This window comes from Trichosurus vulpecula, chromosome 2 (genome assembly GCF_011100635.1).
Source record: "Trichosurus vulpecula isolate mTriVul1 chromosome 2, mTriVul1.pri, whole genome shotgun sequence".
NCBI lineage: Eukaryota > Metazoa > Chordata > Mammalia > Diprotodontia > Phalangeridae > Trichosurus > Trichosurus vulpecula.
In genome coordinates this window covers 124,062,718-124,082,673 of record NC_050574.1, presented here as the reverse complement: position 1 = coordinate 124,082,673, position 19,956 = coordinate 124,062,718, and the positions used below count along the sequence as shown (strand labels likewise).

The 19,956-nt window shown below is 40.8% G+C and overlaps 1 protein-coding gene across 2 annotated transcripts in view; it reads right to left on the bottom strand.

Annotated features, from left to right (window-relative positions):
* Positions 1 to 2,534: 2,534 nt before the first annotated feature.
* RAB6A (RAB6A, member RAS oncogene family) overlaps positions 2,535 to 19,956 on the bottom strand; it is a 99,109-nt gene continuing 81,687 nt past the window's right edge. For both annotated transcript variants that reach the window (XM_036744493.1, XM_036744495.1), the window contains exons 7-8: positions 5,933 to 5,999; positions 2,535 to 4,649 (exon numbers count right to left, since the gene is read on the bottom strand). In XM_036744493.1, the coding sequence (XP_036600388.1) occupies positions 4,585 to 4,649; positions 5,933 to 5,999 (132 nt within the window). In that variant the 3' untranslated portion in view covers positions 2,535 to 4,584. The remainder of the gene's footprint in view (positions 4,650 to 5,932; positions 6,000 to 19,956) is intronic.

Sequence of the window (19,956 nt, the reverse complement as noted above, 5' to 3'; positions counted from 1 at the left end):
TTCCGTTAGATTGACATAGATTGATGCACCATCAGCTCAGCACCTCTCTTCAGAGAACAGATTGGTCCGCTCCCCTCTAGGTCACAATCTTCCCTATACACGCCCAACAGGCAATTTCTTGGCATGTTCCCCCCCCAACATACTTCCCATGTTCAAAAATGGCAGAGAACTCCCCCCTATGGGTAAGGTAATATTCAATTAGCCAATTAAGCATGCATGGTAGCCATTTGACCCAGTTCTCTCTTCAACCCTGATCATTATCTGGCCAGTTTATACCAGTTCCCCTACATCCTGGGTCTGAGGCATCTACCAAAACCACAAGGTTTGGATTGGTTGAGAACTCTCATCCTGGTTAACCTTTACTCCTTGTTTCAACTGACAACTAATTATTCTGTGGAACTCAACTCTTCTGTGGAAACCCAACTTCCCCTACCTTTTACCAATCTCTCACAGTACTGTTACCTTCTATTAGCTCAAAAAGGGGCACTATTCCCATGACTTGTAAATTAAACTGCTCCCAAGGGCTGAAATGTGAAGTATCACTTTTACCAGGTAATGGAAATGGGAAGTTTATGCTTCCCAGAGACTTTCTACTCAATATGGCAGGCAACCTAGTTGTTTGAGTTGAGATCTTAAACTACCTGGTCTACCTGACCAGTTGGGTGCCCTGAGGCCATGCTCCTCCCTATAAGGGTCACTTTTGTCCTCACAGGGGTCCAGATAACAATTAGCAAATATTCTGCCCCCTAGGCAGTTTCGTCCTTTGGCACCAAAACTTTTTTGGGGAAAAAAATAGCCCCTCACTAGAAGCGTGCTGGGTACTCTTCTCTGTTCAATACTGATAGTGATGAATAAGAAACAAATGGTACCTGCTAGCTGGGTAGGAAGTCTAGTGTAGTGGAAAACAAGATTTTCTAAAAATCAGAAGGCTCTGGGGTCTAGTCCAATATCTGCCACGAAGAACTTGTGGTCTTCAGCAAGTTCTGCTCTGTACTTCAATTGTTGTTGTTTGTCCTTCATTCTTGAAGAGCACCATGACATGAGGGAGGTGATGTCATTAACAATGAATTAACAAGTGAATTGGATTTAAGCCAGGGAGGGCTGTGCAAAGTCACCAGCCTCACTCTTTCCACCAGTGCCATCTGGGTCCAGTGTCGAGATATAGATCAGGCCAACTGAAGATGGCCCTGGATGCAACCGGACAACTTGGCCTTTTTAAGCTAAGGTCTTTAAGAGGTCCGTTTGACTAAGGCAGCACTCATTCAGTGATTAAGGCTAGTTAAGAAATGAGGCAGAGAATGGCCTTAGTCAAACAAAAAAAATCAATCTGAGAGGCGAAGACCCTCAGGGTTTCTGGCCAAAACAGAAACAATTGATATTTACAATCACTCTGAGTCAATTTTTTTGGGGGGGCCCTTTCTTTGTATCCCTATTGATTAGCACTGTGATAGGCATACAAGAAGTGCTTAATCCCCATTCCTCATCTGAAAAATGAGGGGGTTGAATTCCAAGAACCCTTTTAGCTCTAAATCTATATACTTCTGTTACCTGATTTGTAAAATGAAGGCATTAGGTCAGACCAGGGATGGGGAACCTATGGCCTCAAGGCCACATATGACCTAGATCTTTGGGTGCAGCCTTTTGACTGAGTCTAAGTTTTACAGAACAAATTCTTTTATTAAGGAAATTTGTTCTGTAAAGTTTGGATTCAGTTAAAGGGCTACACTTGAGGACCTAGAGGGCCATATATGGTTTCTGAGGCCACAGGTTCCCCAACCCGGGGGCCAGACAATCCCAGAGGTCTATTTAAAAAAAAAAAAAAAAGAACCCTATATTTTTTAAAAGTTGTGAGTTAACTGTGTTTCACCTAGAAGGTTTAAAACTGATGGGAAAGATGCTACAGCTGGATAGATACTCAGTCCTACTCAGCCCACTCATGAGGTGGCAAGCTCCTCTCACAACTCAGGGGCTGTTTCAAGAGTTGCTGTCCAAACAATCTCACCACCAATCTGCACTTAGGAAGGCTGGTCCTTATAAGACAGACATAAGCCCATCACTGAGCCTATATTTAGTCTTTCCAGTGTGGTAGGACCTGTCAAAGCTTGTGCTTCATTGGGAGCCTTTGAGAAGCCTTTACCTATACACCACAATGAGAACTTTAGTGCAAAAACGATGATCATACTAAAGCCAACTTTATCTCATAACTTAAGGTAGGCAGTATTAGCATGATTCTCTCCATTTCACACATGAAGCAGCTAATTCTGCCTTGAATCTGTCAGTATTATGCTACCTCCAAAGAATCAGGATTTCTCCTAAGTATTATTGTTAAAACCAAGTTAAAAAAGACTCTACTGAACATTAAGATCCCAAATTTAGGACAGTTTGCCACCCCTTTCTCCAAGAATGTTTACACCTGTATCAAAAGCTGCAAACTGGTTACCTTTCTTAAGAAATATATAAAGGATGCAATGTTTCCATCAAAGCTTGAGTCCCATTCCCTACTCACCAGAACATTAAAAAGAGATTGATTCATGTCATATTTAATCGATATTTATTTCAGGACATGCCATGTCAAAAAAACTTGCCTTTAACAACAATATTGCATTATAAAAGCACTTTCCATCCCAATTTGCCTTTTTTTTAAACATAAGTTATTGGTATGAAGACTAATGCTAGTCCTGAAATCCCGGTTGATGGACTCTTCCATTTAGTTCCATAATCCAAGCACGTGGGTCCTGGTGACAAAGAGGGTCTAGGGAGGAAAAGAAGCGAGTGGGGATTTTCCCAGTTTGTTAGTTTTTGAAGGGCAAAGGACAGAGGGGGATGATGTCTCAGTGAAATTTCACCTTTATTATATTATGTTAAGTAATGTTTACAACAGATTCCGGAACGTCCATCCTGCACTATATCTCCGCAATTCTCTTTCTGCAAACAATGTATTTACAAATGTGTTTATTGACTTACACAGCAATCTCACAATAACTAGTAAAGGATAAAAGGGTGCACTCCTAGTGTATTGTTTGCAGTGTTTTTTCCAGGGGTGGGGGGGAAATGGTGGTTGGAAGGTGGGGAGGCGCTACATTATCGCCACACTGACCAAGCTCGAGACAGATTCCTTGACACAACAGCCAAAAAGATAGGAATTTTAAAAAAAGGAACAAAGGCAAGGAAATAAATATCACTGAAGGAAAAACTGTTAATTGTATAATTGTAGCTTAGTTAAATATAAAACTAAATTCCTGGTTAACTAATCAAACTATACAGATCTAATGGAAAAAAACCAAACCGACCTGGAAGACCCAACGTAAAAAGGCCAGAAATTAATGGCATAAGCCTGCATAATCTTGCATTTCATTTCTTCTCTCTCCTTGTCCACAAAGGCTTTGAGGGCTTACAAGTAAACTGCTACCCTCTCCAACTTGACCTCAAACGTCCTGAGCAAAGTATGTGCTATTCTTCTGAGGGTTTTTGTCTTTCTGTCCACCACCTTTACTGCCAGTTACACCACGGCCAAACCTGAAATCCTTCTACTCTTTCTTTGGGGAGTTATACTTACACAGTGCCTTGTCTGTACTGCATTAAAGACAGAGAAAGAGGGGGAAAAGATCTGTTGCTTTTAAAAAGTTTCTCAACAATGTAATAGCTCCCACTTCATAGTCTTAAAACCTTGATAGGGGAGTATCCTTAAGGTCTTTCCAATTTTACCACAAGGAGTGGGTACAATTGTTTTTTAAAATGCAACATGGATGGAAATACCCGGTTGTTTGCTGCTTGCAGTGTTTGGGTAATTAAGCACATATGAAGGGAGTCATTTCTCTTGGTCAGAGAGACTAGACTGTCAAGTCACTATCAACTGGCTCCATTCAGTGTGTTCAAGCTGACTCATTAAAAAGAATTATTCCCTAAGCCTATCCCCCATCAGAACACTGTCCTTTCTATAGTGCCAGTTGGCTTTGTCTCAAGGGAATTCCGTGAGTGAGCTAGAAAAAGGTTCATGGTATCAATCTTTGCCCAAGGACAGGGGCTTGGGTTATCCCAAATGCTGAAGACTGACTTAGATACTCCAAATCTGCCTGCCTTGACTGCTAATGGGCTACTTCTAATTTGCTCTGTGAGGCAGGGGTAAAGGTATCAGGGGCAGGATGGTTTGGGGGAACAGTGGAAAAGAGAGGGAAAGATCAGGTAGCAAGGTGAGTGCTATTCTGAACATATTGCTCCTTAACCAAGTCAAACTCAGACCTTTGAGATTTCCATAATTTCAAAGTGCACTATCATAACATATTTAAAAAAAGGAACAAATGTTAAGAAAATGTACCTAGTTTTTAAAGTTATCACTGGAATATGCTGGAATATTTTGGCTTTTATATAAATAATGAAGACACTGACATATTTGTGTGTGTGTGTGTGTGTGCGCGCGCTTGTGAAGCTAATAGATCATCTCCACGAGACAGCCAGCAATGATGAATCGCAATACGTTATTACTGAAGGGGGAAGGTTCAAGCCAATATTCACACTGCAGTCAATGAAGAGTAAGGGGGCAAAAGCAGTGAGGTTCTGGGGAAGGATTCAAGGAGCCATATGGTATTAGCAGGAACAGCCTCCTTCGTTAACCGGTGGCTCCTGAGGCTTTTCCAGTTTTATGTCAATCACTGAAGGAAAAACAAGTTAAGGAAGAATGAATGGGAAAGTAGCATTCTGCTCAGGGCCCTCAGACTCCTGCAGTGATAAAGCCACCACCTAACTGCAGACCCAGCTGAGGTGGAATAGGGAGAACAAAAACAAAACCCTTTCCTGGGATCTAAAAGCACCCGGACACTCCCCTTATCTCACATGTGTTCAAACATCTTTAAGCATGCACTGCATCCAAGAAAGAACCCCTGACAGCAGTGATGCTAGATACACTGAGGGCTTTCACTTTTATAGCAATGCATGGTTTATAAGGTATATTCCTCATAGACTTGTGGGATAAGGTGGTAGAAGTACTATCATCACTCTCATTGAATGGGTATACTTAAGGCTCAACAACAAGCAAGCCAGGAGGTGGGAAAGAAATCCTTACCTAATTTCCTAGTCCAGCCTTCTTTTCCCTGTCCTAGGATACTTTTACAACAGCTAAGATCCTATTCCCTGCCCTCAAAGAGCTAACCATTTTGTTGGTGTATTTATTAGATACATACACAGGCAAACACAAATGCCTAATGGAAGTGTAAAATGACACAAGAACAGATTAGAAGGACACATGGACTTTAAACACTAAGGGTAGCAAGGAATGGGAGTCTAGCTGCCAGGCAATGCCCTGAGACAGCCCTTTCTCTTGAGAGGTAAACACATTACCTTAGTGTGGTTCAGAACCCCCCCACATCTCCAGCAACACCCAACACAGCTGTGTCTACCCAGCTGTCATCTCCATAAAACTGCTTGTCCTTTAAAGTACGTCTATAAGCATGGGCTGGCTGGTAACAGCTTCAGCACAGCCGAGGATAGACACAAACACAGAGACACACACGCTCTCTCACACACACCCCCATTCCCTTAACTAACCAGGCTTATACTGATATGGAATAAATGTCATTAAAATCTTGTCCTTTCTCTGATAGCAGAGAGTACAAAGGAGGCTTGTTCCATTATTTCATGCCAGCGTGACACAGGAAGCGGAAAGGGAAGAAGGAGTAGAGAAACGACTATGGTAGCCCTGCTGGAGATGGCCCCAAGTCACTAGGATACACCAGACAGGAGAAGGAGGCCTGGGCACACGGCTTCCTGCCCACTGACTCCTGGCCCCCAGCAGTACGCTGAGGGGAGTGTACCTTGATTAAGCAGAACTCTGGGACTCATGTTAAAGGCAGCACCATCCTCCCCCCACCTGCCCTAAAGATGTTGGTGTTAAAAACAAAATTCTCTGAAGTCCCAGCGAGGGAAACATGAAGGATACTGTCTTCTCTGCTCTTGTCCTGCGTGCTCTCCATCCCAGGTAAGGCTGCTGCCACACGTCGGAAAAGCTGGAGGAGAAGAAGGAAGAAAGTTTTAAATGGAGAAAGGATTTAGCAAACATCATCAGTACAAACCAAGACAGAAACTTGGTATCTACCTGTAAAAATCTCTTTATTCCCATTTCTAGAGCCTTCATTACCACTTCCCTGGACTACTGCAACAGCCACACAAGCCTTCCTGCCTACCTCCAAATGAATCCTTCATAGACTTCCACCCATAATCTTTCTTATAAACGGAACTGGTAATGTCATTTTTCTGCTCAAAACCCTTCTGAAAAGGGCGGCTAGGTAGCACATTGGATAGAGTACTGGGCCTGAAGTCAGGAGTTCAAATCTGGTCTCAGACACTTAACTAGCTGTGTGACCCTGGGCAAGTCATTTAACCCTGTTTACCTCAGTGTCCTCATCTGTAAAATGAGCTGGAGAAGGAAATGGCAAACCGCTTCAGTATCTTCACCAAGAAAACCCCAAATGGGGTCATGAAGAGTCAGATACAACTGAAATGACTAAACCATAGCAAATTTAAAATTCTTGAGCTTAGTACCCTGGATTTCCTGATCCAGCTAAAACTAGAAAATGCAAATCTGCCTCAGTGGAGGGAGCCCCCAACACCAATGAAGCCACAGGTCTGGTTAGGAATTTTCTACAGAAGAAAGGAAGGAATGAAACCTAGGCTTCATAAGCACTTACCCCAGACTACACAATAAGTCCAGGAAAGAATTGTTTCTAGAATAATTTCTTTCCTGGACTTATTGCCCTAATGGGGTTTACAGGGTAGATTGTGGATCCAACAGATGGGTTCAGAGAGGTACAACCAACATGCCATCGGGGTCTGAGGACAGAAGGGACATTAGAGGAAACATTCTGGATGGACTCTAAAGCAGAGATTTGTCTAACACTCTCCCATTAAAATGTAAAACAAATAATTAGTTTTAGCTGCCTGTCTAAAGTCCTGAAAGGCACCCTGTGGCCTATTTCTCTATCCACTGTGCTATGCTGCCCCTCAAGACTGGGCTTCTTAACTGAGAATTAGAATTTCTGTTACAACAGAAAGAAGGCAGTGTGTTAAGCCCTGAGGACACAAAGAAAGGCAAAAACAGATCCCTGGCCTCAAGGACCTCACGTTCTAATGGGAGAGACAACATGCAAACAACTATGTACATACAAGATAAATACAGAGTAAAGTGGTGATCTCAGGAAGGAAGAATGGGACTGGGAAAGGCCTCCTGAAGAAGGTGGAATTTGAGGTGAATCTTAAAGGAAGCTAAGGAAACCAGGAGGTAGAGACGAACAGAGAAGACATTCCTGGCATAGGAGATAGCAGTGAAAAAGCAGAGAATCAGAAAATGGAATGGAATGTATGAATAATAAAAATGTCAATGTTGCTGATCACAGTGTACATGGTGGGGAGTAAGGTATGAGAAGACTGGAAAGGTATGGGTCCAGGTTGTAGAGGGCTTCAAAAGCCAGAGAGAGGATTTTATATTTGATCCCGAGGGTACAAGGAAGCCACTGAAGTTTACTGAATGGGGAAGGAGGGGATGACATGTCTGGACCTGAGATTCAGGAAGATTATGTGACAAATGAATGGAGGGTAGACTGGAATGGGAGGAAGACTTGAGGCAGGGAGACCCACCAGCAGACTGCTGCAGTAGTCCAGGTACAAAGTGATGAGGGGCTGCACTAGAGCCGTGTCAGTGTCAAAGGAGAGAAAGGGGCATATACAAGACATGTTACAAAGGCAGAAATGACAGGTCTTCGCAACAGACTGGATATGTGGCATAAGCTCAATTAAAAAGCTGAGTATGACAAAGAGATTGTGAGCCTGGGTGACTGGGAGGATAGTCGTACCCTTGCATGGAGAAGATGAGAAGAAAGGGTTTTTGGGGAGAAGACAGCGAATTCCATTTTGGACATGCTAATTTTAACATGTCCATGAAGGACATGTATCGAAAGGTGCAGAAGAAGTCAAGAAGGATGAGGATTAAGCAAAAACCATTAGATTTGTCTATTAAGAGATCACTGGTAACTTTGGAGAGAGTAGTCTGAAGTCGAACAATGAAGTGGGAAGCCAAAGTGCAGAGTTTAAGAGAGTGACAGGAAAGGAAATCTAACCATAGATAATTTTCTCAAGGGCTGTGGCTGTAAAAGATATAGGACAATAGCTAGTAGAGATGGTTAGGTCAAATGAAAGTTTTTTTAAGGATGGGGCAGATATACTAATGTTTGTAGGCAACAGGAAGTATTCAGTAGACAGGGAGAAACCAAAGATTAATGAATCAATCAAGTAGTTGCAAAAAGATTGCCTTGTAGTAAGAGCCAAGTTGTGATTATGTGACACATTTGAAGTGGACCCGATAAGCATGTTTATAAGGCAGAAGATCTGAGAATAATTCAAGGCTGGGGGCTTGGCAAGGCATCGGTAACAAGGGGACAAGTGATTGGAGTATCAAGAATAATGATAATTGAACTGTTTCACTAAGCAGTCAAGATAGGGAAGGAAGAAGAGTAGAATCAGTACAAGGTGAAATCCTGGAAAGAACTAAGAAGAGAGAGGGAGAGAAGGTCACAGTGAGGACAAAGGAGTCTTAGAAAAAAAAGGTAAGATTATGATAAGTTAAAGGAATTTCAGAGTTCATGATAGCAGAACACTTGTAGGTGATGGCAAGATCAAGCATATGACAGGTGTAGATGAGGTGAAATGGAAGAGTAGGTCACAGGAAATGACTAAATTGAGAAAATGGGAAATTAGGGTATTTGTGAAAGTATCAATACATATGCTGAAGTACACTAATATGAGGGTACAGTTTAGGTGGACAGAAAAAAATGTGAGAGCCCAGTACTAAACTCACTAAGGAAGAAAGGAGAGTGTAATAGGTTAGGAGATAACAGCTACCAGAATCTTTATCATCCAGAATCTGGGTGATATGAATTGAAGGAGTCTCAAAGGAGGAAAGGTTTCTGAGTGATGGTGGTAGAGAGAGAGTCTGGAAACGTCAATAAAAAGCAAAGGTAGTCTGACTCCTCTACCACACCCTGCAAGCTGGAAAAGAAGGAGCTTATGACTGTAACCAAAACTGACAGGTTAGGATGTTCCAATAATTGAGGTCCCAAGGTGGCAAGAGCCTGAACTAAAGTGAGGACTATGGGAAAGGAATGCAAGGGATGAAGACTTAGTAAAGCTTAGAGACTAGTTAGATGACAAAGTGGGTAATTTAGTTATTGCTGCTGTTGCTTTAACTCTGCTGAGTACAAGACAATTATGATCAACTTGGTGTGTAATTTTGGGCAGATCAGTTTGCCCACTTGTTAATTTAAAGTTTGGATCTCTAAAATCCTTTGGCTGTGGTGTTTTCTGAGTCCACAAGTCAATTTTGAAATCTGAGCTCTGTAGGATGATTTTTGTTATGACCCCAGGCTTGACCTTGTGGAAGGAAAGTTGCCCAGGATCTAAGTGGAAGCATTTGCCTACATATATGTACCCAGGTACAGGCAAAGTCTCTCCCCTTCCTTTAATCTTCCTGAAAGGGAATTTGTGAAGCTTTGTGGGGCATGAAAGCAGTGTAGCATGGTGGAAAAAGCACTGGATTTTGAAGTTAGAGAAGCTACATTCAAATCCCAGCTCTTCTGCTTAAACTGGTTATCATCCTTGTACAAGTTATTTTACCTCCTGTGGACTAAGTTTCCTCGTCTGCAAAATAAGGAGTTTGGATGAGATCTGGACCTTCCAGCTCTAAGTCCTCTGACCTCAGGTAATTACAACTCATGTATCAGGTACCCAAAGGGAATGAACTACTTATCAAGTTAATTTTTTGAGGAAATAAAATTTTGTTCTTTGAGATACCAGCACTTCAAGAAAATTGTGAGATCTTATACTTCTCTGCCTTAGAAAATAGGGGGTACCAATGTAATTTAAATGTATATTCAAATAACCTGGGGCCATAATTGTGTTGTCACAGATAATACTGTAGGCTTCTTGAATTCAACACATACTCAAAACAGAACTCATTATCTGTCCCTCAAACCCATCAGCCCGCTTTGAAACTTCTCTGTTTCTGTCCATTATCCTTTCTGGTACCCAGGTCTGTAACCTTGCTGTAAACCTCAAATGCTCACTCTTTTCCACCCCTCATATCCTATCAATTGTCAAATCTTGTCACTTCCATCTCCAAAACATCCCTCCAGTCAATTCCTTTCTCTTGTCTCACACAGTCCCATCTAGTTCAAGCCTTTCCATCTTTAGCCTAGGCTAGGCCCTAGACTATTGCTTCACGTCTCCTCCTTCCCCATCCTCCAACACAGATGCTAAAGTGGACATCACTCTCTTACTCAAACTCCAATGGCTCCCTTCATCTTTTAGAATCAATAAACCTTCTGTTTAGTATATAAAGTCCTTCACAGGATAAGCCTGTCTTACCTTTCTAGTCCTCTCTCTTCCATTCACACAAACTGGAGTCCAAGCATACTGGCCTTCTTGCTGTCCCCCATAAAAGGAACTCGTATATTCTGACTCTGTGCCTCTCATTCCTGGAATGTCCTCCTGCCTCACCACCTCCCTGGCTTCCTTCCAGTATCACTTCTATGTGAGGCCTTCCCCGATTGCCCTAGCTACTAGTACTTGCCCTCCCCATCAAATTAGCTTTTTTACATTTTGTATGTACATGTTGTCTCTCCTGAAAAAAAGTCAGCGCCTGCCTCAGTTTCCTTAACTGTAAAATGAAAGAATTGGACTAGATGTAAGCTCCTTTCTAATTTACTATGATCCTTGACGACAGGGAGTGCCTCATTTTTGTCATTTCATCGCCAATCCACCACACTTAGCACACAGTAGTGGCCAATTAATAAGTGCTTGTTGGTTACTTACTTGTTAAGGTAACTTGCCTGAGAGTCACTAAAATTCTTTTTCTGCCTCCTACCTCACCCTGTGGGTTTTGGTTACCTCATGACCTGATCCTGTACAAATTCCAGTTTACTCTCCATCTTTGTTTCCCCAAAGTATTCTTGCTCTTGGCCCACTAATTGTCCCCAAACACCTGTACCAATCACCAATGAAAAGGTTCTGAAACGAAACTTTCACTAAGAGCACAGCTCACTGCACACAGTAAAAACTCAATAAATATTGATGGTGGTTGTTAACTGAATGAAATTTGCTTCCTGAGAGACTAGCATACATGCTTTTATTTTTTTAAATGAATCAGTCCTGGTTTCAACAATCACTCCTCAAAGGTTCTTATTAAATAACATTTTGGAGATTAGTGCCCCATAGGTAATACTATAAAAAGTTTATTGGTCAAATCTGATAGAGGTTATGGTGACCTTAAGGTAAAAAACAAAACAAAACACAGCTTAATTGAAGGTCTAGGTTACAACAGAATTAAGAGGTTTAGAAGCTAGATTCAGTTAAATGTTCAGTAGAGGAAAACATTAAAGAAAATATTGAGATGGGATCTCGGTCTTCAAAAGTCAGATGAAGGAGAATTAGACTGACTTGTTCTGCTTGACCTCAGAACAAGAGCCAATACTTCCTGAAAGAAGGTAAGAGGATGCAAGGTATAGTTAAAGGTAAAGAAAAACTGCCTAATGGTTAGAGCTATTTAACCTACAACAGGGTGCAAGAAGTTCTTTGTCACTAGGTGTCTGGGCAAAGGGGGGGAGTAATGATTTGTTGGGAATTCAAATTAGGAGATGTTGGAGGTCATTTCAAACATCTAAGGAGACTAAGTCTGAGAGAGATAGTAAAGTGACTTGCCCAGGGTCACAAAGCTAATGTGACTGAAGCAGCATTTGAACCTAGATCCTCTTGATTCCAAGCCCAACTCCTCCAACTGCCATCTAGCTTGGCTGCCCCTAGCTAAAAACTAGGTACTGGCTTCTCCCTCTTACCTAGCCACATAACTTCGGTGACTACTGGCCTACACATGACACAGCTATTCTAGATGCAGTTTCCCTGTTAATGATGCCAGTGTTTTAATATACTGCAAAGAGATCTTGGTGAACCACTATTTTTGTCGCACTAGACTAGGTGGCAAACTAATATTAGAGGCCGTGAATTTGCAGAGCCCGTTACACTGCCTCAGAAACTCCATGATGAAAAACTACTATGAATTTCTGGGGCCATAGAAGGTCTTTTGGAAGAAAATTCTGGCAGAATTTAAGCTGTTTGCTTTGGTAATATATAGGAATCATGTCTATGGTAGCTGCCTGCTTTTAATGGTAACTTGGATGTGTAATAATCATTTTCCTTACGGCTCCTGAAAGTTGACAGGTCTATTAAGCTAAAACTAGTGTTTCCTTCCTTGGAAGAAATGCAGGGTCAGGGTGCATTTATTTGTAATTATTATCACTAAAAGGAAGGAAAAAAGAGAGAACACATTTTGCTTGTAAGCTTTTACAGTTAATTCCCATTTTTATGCCACTTTACAAAGTTTACAAAATGATTTTGAAAATAACTCTTTGAGAGAGGGAGTGTGAGGATCAAACCAATTCAGAGAACCAAAGAATCTATTTTTAAGAATAAGTGACCATTTATTACGTAGATCTATAATTCTGATGGTATAGGGAACTCCCAGTTAGGCAACTCCCTTCACCACCGAAGATCAGCAGCGAACACCTTATAATTTCAGAGAGTTATCAGGGAGAGAGTGACGGAGAGATTAAGTGGCTGACGTGCAAAGGATCAAACCTAGCCAGTGTAAGAGGCAGGATTTGAACCCAGGCTGGCCTTCTATTTCCTACCCCTCCATACCTACTTATACAGCTTTAAAGTTTACAAAAATGCTTTGCCAACATTATCTCAATACGTTGACATTGCTGCTGCCTGTGCCCCCAAGGAACGTCTGATCAGCACCAGACTTGGATCTTAGTTGTAGAGAGATGTATATGGTAGACAGAACACTGATTGATTTGTCTTCAGAATTACGTGGCTCCAGAACTTCCAAATTGTGTGATGATGGTGTCACTTTAAGTTCCATTTCTCTCCTCTGTGAAACTGAACTAATATTTATACTCCCTACCGTGACAAGATTGTGAGGAACCTGCTCTGTAAATCTTAATTTAGTAAAACAATGTGATAAGGACAAGTAAAGGTAAGAAAATGCAGAGGAAATTGAAGAGAGGGAAAGTTTACTTGTAGCTAAGAGGAAAAGGGATGACTTATGGAAGAGGGTACTGAGGTTGGATCTCGAGTAAGAATTCTCACAGGTGGAGATAGAGCAGGACATTCCAAGTGTAGGAAGTGGTACAAACCAAAGGCTTGGGAGAAGGAAAGTAGGCCATACTCAAGTCACAATGAGACCCTTCTGTTTGAACGGTTAAGAATACGTGGAAAGAAATTCATGATAAAGCTGAAACCAGAAAGTAGAGAGAGCCTTGAATTTGAAAGTAAGACCCTCACTTTATTCTGTAGTTAAAAGGGAATCACAAAAGATTTTCGAGCAGTGATGGTATGGAATGGGAATTATAATTTAGAAAGTTGGCCTTCATAGAGCCAAATGGAATCACAAACATTTTCAAAATGCTAAAGAATCAAAAGCTCTGTTCTCTAGAATAATTCTATTGTGTTACCTAATGGTCTGAAAAAACTGGTCATGTTATTATATACACACTGTGTCAGCCTCCAGACACTCACTGTATTTTCCTATCTCTTTGCTTTTGTCCACCCTATTCCCTATACATGGCATTGCTCCCCTTTCTGTTCCTCATTTGCTAAATCCTCTCAAGCCCAACTCAACTGTGATCTCCTCCAAAAAGTTTTCTCTAATGCTCACACATGGGACTTCATAAAGTTAACTGGATATTACAGTTATTTATGAAAAAAACCAAATATATAACAATTATATTGTAAGATAAGGGTAAGAAAAAAAGCTTCACAAAGAGCTCTCTCCAAAACACATAAAAGAGAGGGTATTTTAAGGTTTTCAGATTTTCAGGAATGAGGCTCATTCTTGAGTCAGCTGTGCATAGTCTATATATTTAAACAGGTTATCAATGATGAAAATGGCATGTTGGTGCAGTGTGAGGACTGGATTCAAATTCTCCCTCTTTTACTTACTAGCTGTAGGACTGTAGGCAAGTCACTTTCAGCTGTTTTCTATTAAACCAGATATTAAAGAGATTAGCAAAAATTTCATTTCAGTTGTGTACAACTCTTTGTGGCTTGATCTGGGGTCTTCTTGGCAAAGATTCTGGAATGGGTTGCTATTTGCTTCCTCAGCTCATTTTACAGATTGAAAAACTGAGGCAACCAGGGCTAAATGACTTGTCCAGAATCACACAGCTAGTAAAGGTCTGAGGCCAGATTTGAACTCAGGAAGATGAGTCTTTCTGACTTAAAACCTGACATTCTACCTGGATGTCCTTTTTCTTCTTTTAAAATATTATTTATGTTAACATGTTACTGATTTTTAAAAATTTTTAAACGAATTAATAACAATTTTAAAAGTTATGTTTTAATTTCTAATATGGCAAATATCAATAAATATAATCCACGTAAGTAAAAACTGTTGTGGGGGAGGGGTGTCTCTCAATAAACTTAAAGCGTATAAGGCGGTCTTCAGTAATTTTTAAGAGTGTCAAGATTGAGGCCCCAAAAGTTTGAGAATCACTGCCTTATGATTCCAAAGAGAAAAGCAAAGAAGCTCTTCAGCACACTGGGCAGACACCTATGAACATACGTAAATAGATTTGAGATTTCCAATAATACAGAGAATACCCATATTTAACGAGATCACAGATCCAGATGAACATCTGAATGAGAAGAATCCTATCATCATTGGTACAGGCCCTCACCAGCAACCTCAATGTACTTTTTCTTTTCCTTTTAATCTATCAAGAAGCATCTTCTGTGGGCTAGACCCTGTGCTAGGTGCTGGGACACAAAGGCAAAGAGTGAAAAGCAAGACTTAATTGCAATGATCTTAAATCCTAAGGTATTTGCTTTTTTGCTTCACTTTATTTCAACTTTTTAAAAATTGGGAACTTAACAGACACAACCATTTCCACATATTCCACAGAACAGAAGGGAAGGGCTTATATACAAAATTGAATTTCTATTATGCAAAGCTTACTTTTTTTGGTTGTTTTTTTTGGAGGGGGAGGGCAGGGCAATTGGGGTTAAGTGACTTGCCCAAGGTCACATAGCTAGTGTCTGATGTCAAATTTGAACTCAGGTCCTCCTGACTCCAGGGCCAGTGCTCTACGCACTACGCCACCTAGCTGCCCCTAGAGCTTACTTTTTAAAAAGAGTATGCCACAAATTTATCACATAAAAGCTGTCCTGTTTGTCTATGATTCTAAAATGACTTCTCAGCCTATGAAATTCTTGTCCATGATTTTCCATAAATCTTCCAACACTGATCTATCCACTGTGCTGTAGGTTTCTTCTATTTCTTTTAGGCAGCACTAAGAAACCACAACACTTGAGTGGTCTAACCAATGAATCTCATTTTCTCTGTTTCTCATCATACATATCTTCTGGATTTATACCAAAGACTGGATCTTGTTATATGATCTGAATTCTCCAGCAGGCTTTTAACATTATCATTTGAAAGATTACATATTGTGAACATCAATAGTTAATGTTGATTAGCAGTCTAAAAACTTGTATATTTATATTATTTGCTCCTTCTTTTTCTGTCACTCCTTTTTAAAATCACTACACAACCAGAGGGCAGTAACAATTAAAGGCCCTTTTGTATTTTTAACCACTTCATGAATTGCTGTGGTCCCCTCTCACCTCATGTCAACCACTGATGGGCAACCTTCTAGTTATGAGTCTCTCCATATTAAGGTAAACAATAGATCTATTACTGTTATTGGACCAGTTACAAAAGACTTGCTAGAATATATTCTGCTGGTCATTTCTATGCAAAAGTGCTAGGAGTATGCCAGATGAGTCAATTAAAAAGACAACAAAAGTAAAAGGGAACTGAGTAGGTGAGCTAGCAGAATTTCTGTCTAGAGAGGTCATTAAAGAAGTTATCAAACACAATGACAGAAATGAGTCAACTCTAGAAGAGCAAAGCATGCACAACTGGGACTGAACCTATGCTACAACTAGTTAGTGTGTAATCAAAACCAAACAAATGTGTACTGAGTACTGACTTGGTAGAAAACAATGTGATAGGTAATAAAAGAGGGCCTCAAATCCTAAAATGTGGTTTGTAGTCTCTTTGTGGATTTTCTTTCTGGAACACTATGGGTGAGCATGTTACCTTACAAGAAAAAATTCAGAGGCAATAATCTACTGCTTAAGGATCAGGCCCTGCTATCAGTAACAATGGGAACGGGAAGCCAAATTTAATTTAACTCCTCACATTTACAATGCATGTTTTGCAATACTTACAACAAAATGCTTGCCTCACAATAATCCTTTGAAATGGATGTCTACACTCCTTTCTGCTATTTCTTCACCTCCCACTCCTTAATGTCTTGCAATCTGGCTTTTAACCTCATCATTCAACTGAAATTCACTCTCCAGAGTTTCCAATGCTCTGTTCATTGCTAAATCCAATGGTTTTCTCATTCTTTATCTTTCTTAAACCTCTCTGTGGCTTTTAACACATCCTCCTCCTATACTATTTCTCCCTCAGCTTCTATTGACACTGCTTTTTCCCAATTCTCCTCTGACTTGACTGCTCCACTGTTATCTTTGTTGGATCATCTTCTTCCAGCATGGCTGTCCTCTAAGACTATCCCTCTCTTCCTTTCTCTTTCTCTACTCTCTCCTTTGGTGAGCTCATTAACTCCCTTGGGTTCAACTAATTCTATGAAGATGACCCCAATTCTACAAAGCCAGTCTTGGAATTTCTGTCCTAACTCTAGTCCCATATTACTAATAGATTTCCACTTGGACATTCTACAGGCACCTCAAATTCCTAACAATCACCTACTAAAAACATTCCAGTATTTGCTACTGCTCATGAACTTGGCTTTTTAAGTATTTTGATTATGGAATCTCAATATAATTGATTTCCTTTGTAATCTTATTTTATGCATTTAAAAACATTCTAGGGGGCAGCTAGGTGGCGCAGTGAGTAAAGCATTGGTTCTGCTGTCAGGAGGACCTGAGTTCAAATGCGGCCTCAGACACTTGACACACAACACACTTAATAGCTGTGTGACCTTGGGCAAGTCACTTAACCTCAATTGCCTTCCCTTCTGCCCTCCAAAAGAAAAAAACCCACTCTAGAAAGAGTCTACAGACTTCACCAGACTGCCAAAGGAGTTCATGACACACAAAAAGGTTTAAAAATCCTTGCTTTAAGATAAAATACAGGGACAGCTAGGTGGAGCAGTGAGTAGAGCACCGGCCCTGGAGTCAGGAGGACCTGAGTTCAAATCTGGCCTCAGACATTTGACACACTTACTAGCTGTGTGACCTTGGGTAAGTCACTTAACCCTAATTGCCCTGCCTTCTCCCCTCAAAAAAAAAAAAAGGTTTGTAAGGTAAAATACAAATTCTTTGGCCTGGTATTTTAAGTTCTCCACAATGTGTATCCCATCTGCCTTTTTAGTCTTATTTTTATGTCACTCTTCTTGATACACTTTGCGCCAGTCACAGCGATCTGGTAGCTATTCCCTGCATACAACATTCCATCTCCCACTTTCATGCCTTTAAAAAGTGGTCTCCAAAGGTACCTACTCCCCTTTTCTCACCTCTACTTGGCAGAACCACCTGCTTTCTTTCTAAGCTCTGGTACCACCTCCTACCTAGTCCTTCCATATCTTGCAAGGCAGCAACTGCCTCAGCCTGTCCTGATTACTTTGTATTTACTTCTCTGGGTACGTATCTTCTCTGTCTTCATCTCTTCCCTCAGCCTATCCCCAAGGAAGCTCCCTGACAGCAAGGAATGTTTGTTTTTGTCTTTGTGTACTCAACAACTGCAGCACAACGCTATATGTGTTGCAGGTACCTCATATCAGTTTACACAACTGAACTACATTGTTGAATAAAGATCAAAGGGCAAGGATAAATATTAGAGTATTTCCCATCCTGGGAATTGGAGAGTAAGAGTTGGAGGGTCTTACCAGGAACCTCCTAACTGATCAATATTGGAACTGAGACTTCTGATTTCAAGGCCACAGTGCTTTACTCCAATACCCCACTTAGTTAGAGAACTGTTTGGTGGGAGGAGTAATTTTAAAAAATCAGCCAACATTTTATTGAGTGGCCACTATGTGTAAAGCTGGATACATGTCAAAAGGCTCGAGAAACATGAGATATGGATTTTTTCCTACAGATTGTAGGGCATCTTAATCACCCCATTTTCTGAGAGTAAACAGACACAAAGATGTGTGATACAGAAACTATATCTAAAGCTAATGACTGGCTGGGTACGTGTACTCTATTAAAAATTGTTATACTTAATGGATCAGATTCTAATTTCAGATAAGTGATTGAAAGAGGGGAGGGATAAAAGAAAAAAGCCTCAACAAATTAACCGCAACTGATTACCAGCTTCTTGTCATTTTAACATTTCTTCAGGTCGCTTACATGGATTAATGTTATGCCAGGGCAACTGTGTTCTGTGAAAAAATGGCCAAGTTCTAGCAGTTTATTTCTGGAATTCTTAAAGCTATAATGATTATTTTTATTTTTAAACAACAATTACTTATTACAGAGCTTACATTTTAATGGGGGGGGGAGACAACTATTATGCTCAAACATAAATAAGTATATATAAAAGACATACAAAATAGATTAAAGGTAACCTTATAGAGGAAGACACAACAGCAGATGGAGAAGGGGAGAGACAAGGTAGGACTTCTATAGAAGACAGCACTTGAGCTGAGTCTTGAAGAAAGACAAGGATTCCAAGAAGCAACAGTGAGGAACAACATTCCAGGCACAGGGACAAGATGGAATACCACATGTGAGACAGAAGAAGTACAACAATGACTAGACTGCCATATGATTAGACTTTACATAAGATGGGAATAACTGGACGGATAGGAAAGAGCTCTGAACAACCAACAGGAGTTTATATCTGATCATTAAGGTGACTGGAGTCACTGGATTCTGAATACGTGCACGGGGCGGGGTGGGGGTGGAGGGGTAGGGCGCGTACCCAGCTGCAAGCACACTGGGTAATGACGGCAGTGACATGATCAGCTCACCACATTTGGAAAATAACTTCGATAGCTGAGTAGAGACTAAATAAATCAGAATGGAGAGAAACTCAACGTATGGAGACAAAATTAGCAAGCTATTGCAGTAGTTTTGGTGGGATGCAATAAAAGCCTGTACCAGGTTTGTAGCTGTATGAGTGGAGAAGAGGACATATATGGCAGATGCTGTGAAGGTACTAAAAAAAGACAAGAAAACAGATTGGATATGCAGGGTGAAAGTGAGGAATAAAGGATGACATTAGATTTTGAACTGAGGTGGCTGGGAGGAGGGTGGTGCCTTAAGGTATAATAGCGAAGTTTGGACGTGGTATGAATTTAGGGGGTAAGGATAATGATTCAGGTTTGGACATGTGGAGATTAAGATCCCTATGAGACATGTTTGAAATATTCATTTGACAGTTGGTGATATGGGCCCATATTTTAACAGAGACTAGGGCTAGATATATAGATGTGGGAATCATCTGAATAGAGATAACTCAAACTGTGGGAGCTGATGAGATTACCAAGTAAGAAATAAAGATAGAAAAGAAAACGGGGCCCACAACAGAGGCTTAGCAGTTAGTAGGTATGACATGAAGATCAAGAAAAGTTAGCTGAGGAGTGGACAGAGAGGTTAACAGGAAAAACAAGAGGGAGCAGCATCAAGGAAACCGGCAGAGGAGAGAGCACTGAGAACATGTGGGTCAACAGGGTCAAATGCTTCAAGAAGTAGAACAGAATGTAGATTGTGAAGAGGCCATTAGATTGAGTAACAGAAAGATCATTGGTAGCTCTGGAGAGCAATTCATCAGTTGCATGATGAGGAACAGAGGCCAGACTGCAGGGATTTAGAAGAGTG